At 41.7% G+C, this 1,138-nt stretch overlaps 1 protein-coding gene across 1 annotated transcript in view; it reads right to left on the bottom strand.

Annotated features, from left to right (window-relative positions):
- Positions 1-632, bottom strand: part of LOC111646939 (serine/threonine-protein kinase Nek11-like) — a 28,585-nt gene extending 27,953 nt beyond the window's left edge. Inside the window, exons 1-2 of the mRNA XM_023396534.2 lie at positions 610-632; positions 286-451 (exon numbers count right to left, since the gene is read on the bottom strand). Coding sequence (XP_023252302.2) covers positions 286-451; positions 610-632 — 189 coding nt within the window. The remainder of the gene's footprint in view (positions 1-285; positions 452-609) is intronic.
- Between the last annotated feature and the right edge of the window lie 506 nt (positions 633-1,138).

Below are 1,138 nucleotides of genomic sequence, written 5' to 3'. Positions count from 1 at the left end.
GATGATGATGATGATGATGATAATGATGATGATGATGATGATGAAGAGTCTCAGGCTCCACTGCAGCAGCACTCCGGTTCTTATCAGTTCATTTTCCTGTCAGATTTATTGTGAAAATCCATAACAGACTTCCTGGGGAATCGACCGTCGAGTGAGCGAGCGCAGAGAAGTTCTGACATTTGGATTCAGGCTGATGCTCGACACACAACACAGTGAGAGCCGGACACCTCAGATCTAACCGAGCCTGAGCTGCAGGTGAAGCCCAGGTGTGTTGTGGCGTGTTACCTGGCAGTACTCGGTGATGATGCAGAAGGCGTCTCTCTCCAGGAAGCTGTGGTAGAAGGTGAGGATGGCCGGGTGGTGCAGCTGAGACAGCAGCTGGGCTTCCTGCGTCGCCCGCACCGTCTCGTCAGGTCGAAGGTCGCCCAGAGGAATCTGCTTCAACACCTTCCTGAGGAGACGCAGGTGAAACACGTCAGTCAAACATCTTTACAAAGGAAAACTGAGAAGGAGGCATTACAGAAACAAAGGCAGCAGTGACAAATATTCAATAGATGGGGGTGAAACATGACAACATCATTAACATGATTAACATCAACATTCATATACTGACGAGCACCTGTCAGGAACATGGCGTTGTCAGCTCCTGGCAGATTCAGGTGTTTTTACCCACGTAGCTACTGAAACCAGAACAACTATTTCATTTATAATTTATAAAGATCATGTTAATGACTGAGAGCCGAAGCTTTCTGAAGGTCTGAACTTCAGCGCAGGTCTGTACGGGAAATGAAATATAATAAGTTTAAATGGATGTTTTCACTGTTTATGTTTCGTAGAGTAAACAATAAACAAAATAATCGATTAATCAAGAAAAAGATCATTAATGATGTTTTAGAATTTCACATTTCTTCAGAACAACTATTTCATTTATAATTTATAAAGATCATGTTAATGACTGAGAGCCGAAGCTTTCTGAAGGTCTGAACTTCAGCGCAGGTCTGTGATGGGAAATGAAATATAATAAGTTTAAATGGATGTTTTCACTGTTTATGTTTCGTAGAGTAAACAATAAACAAAATAATCGATTAATCAAGAAAAAGATCATTAATGAGGGAAGAGAATTTGAAGTTGTTCAACA

This window comes from Seriola lalandi, unplaced genomic scaffold, assembly GCF_002814215.2.
Source record: "Seriola lalandi dorsalis isolate HSWRI2012SDOR001 ecotype SW California unplaced genomic scaffold, Sedor1 jcf7180002054978, whole genome shotgun sequence".
NCBI classification, from domain to species: Eukaryota; Metazoa; Chordata; class Actinopteri; order Carangiformes; family Carangidae; genus Seriola; species Seriola lalandi.
This window is presented reverse-complemented; position numbering and strand designations above follow the sequence as displayed.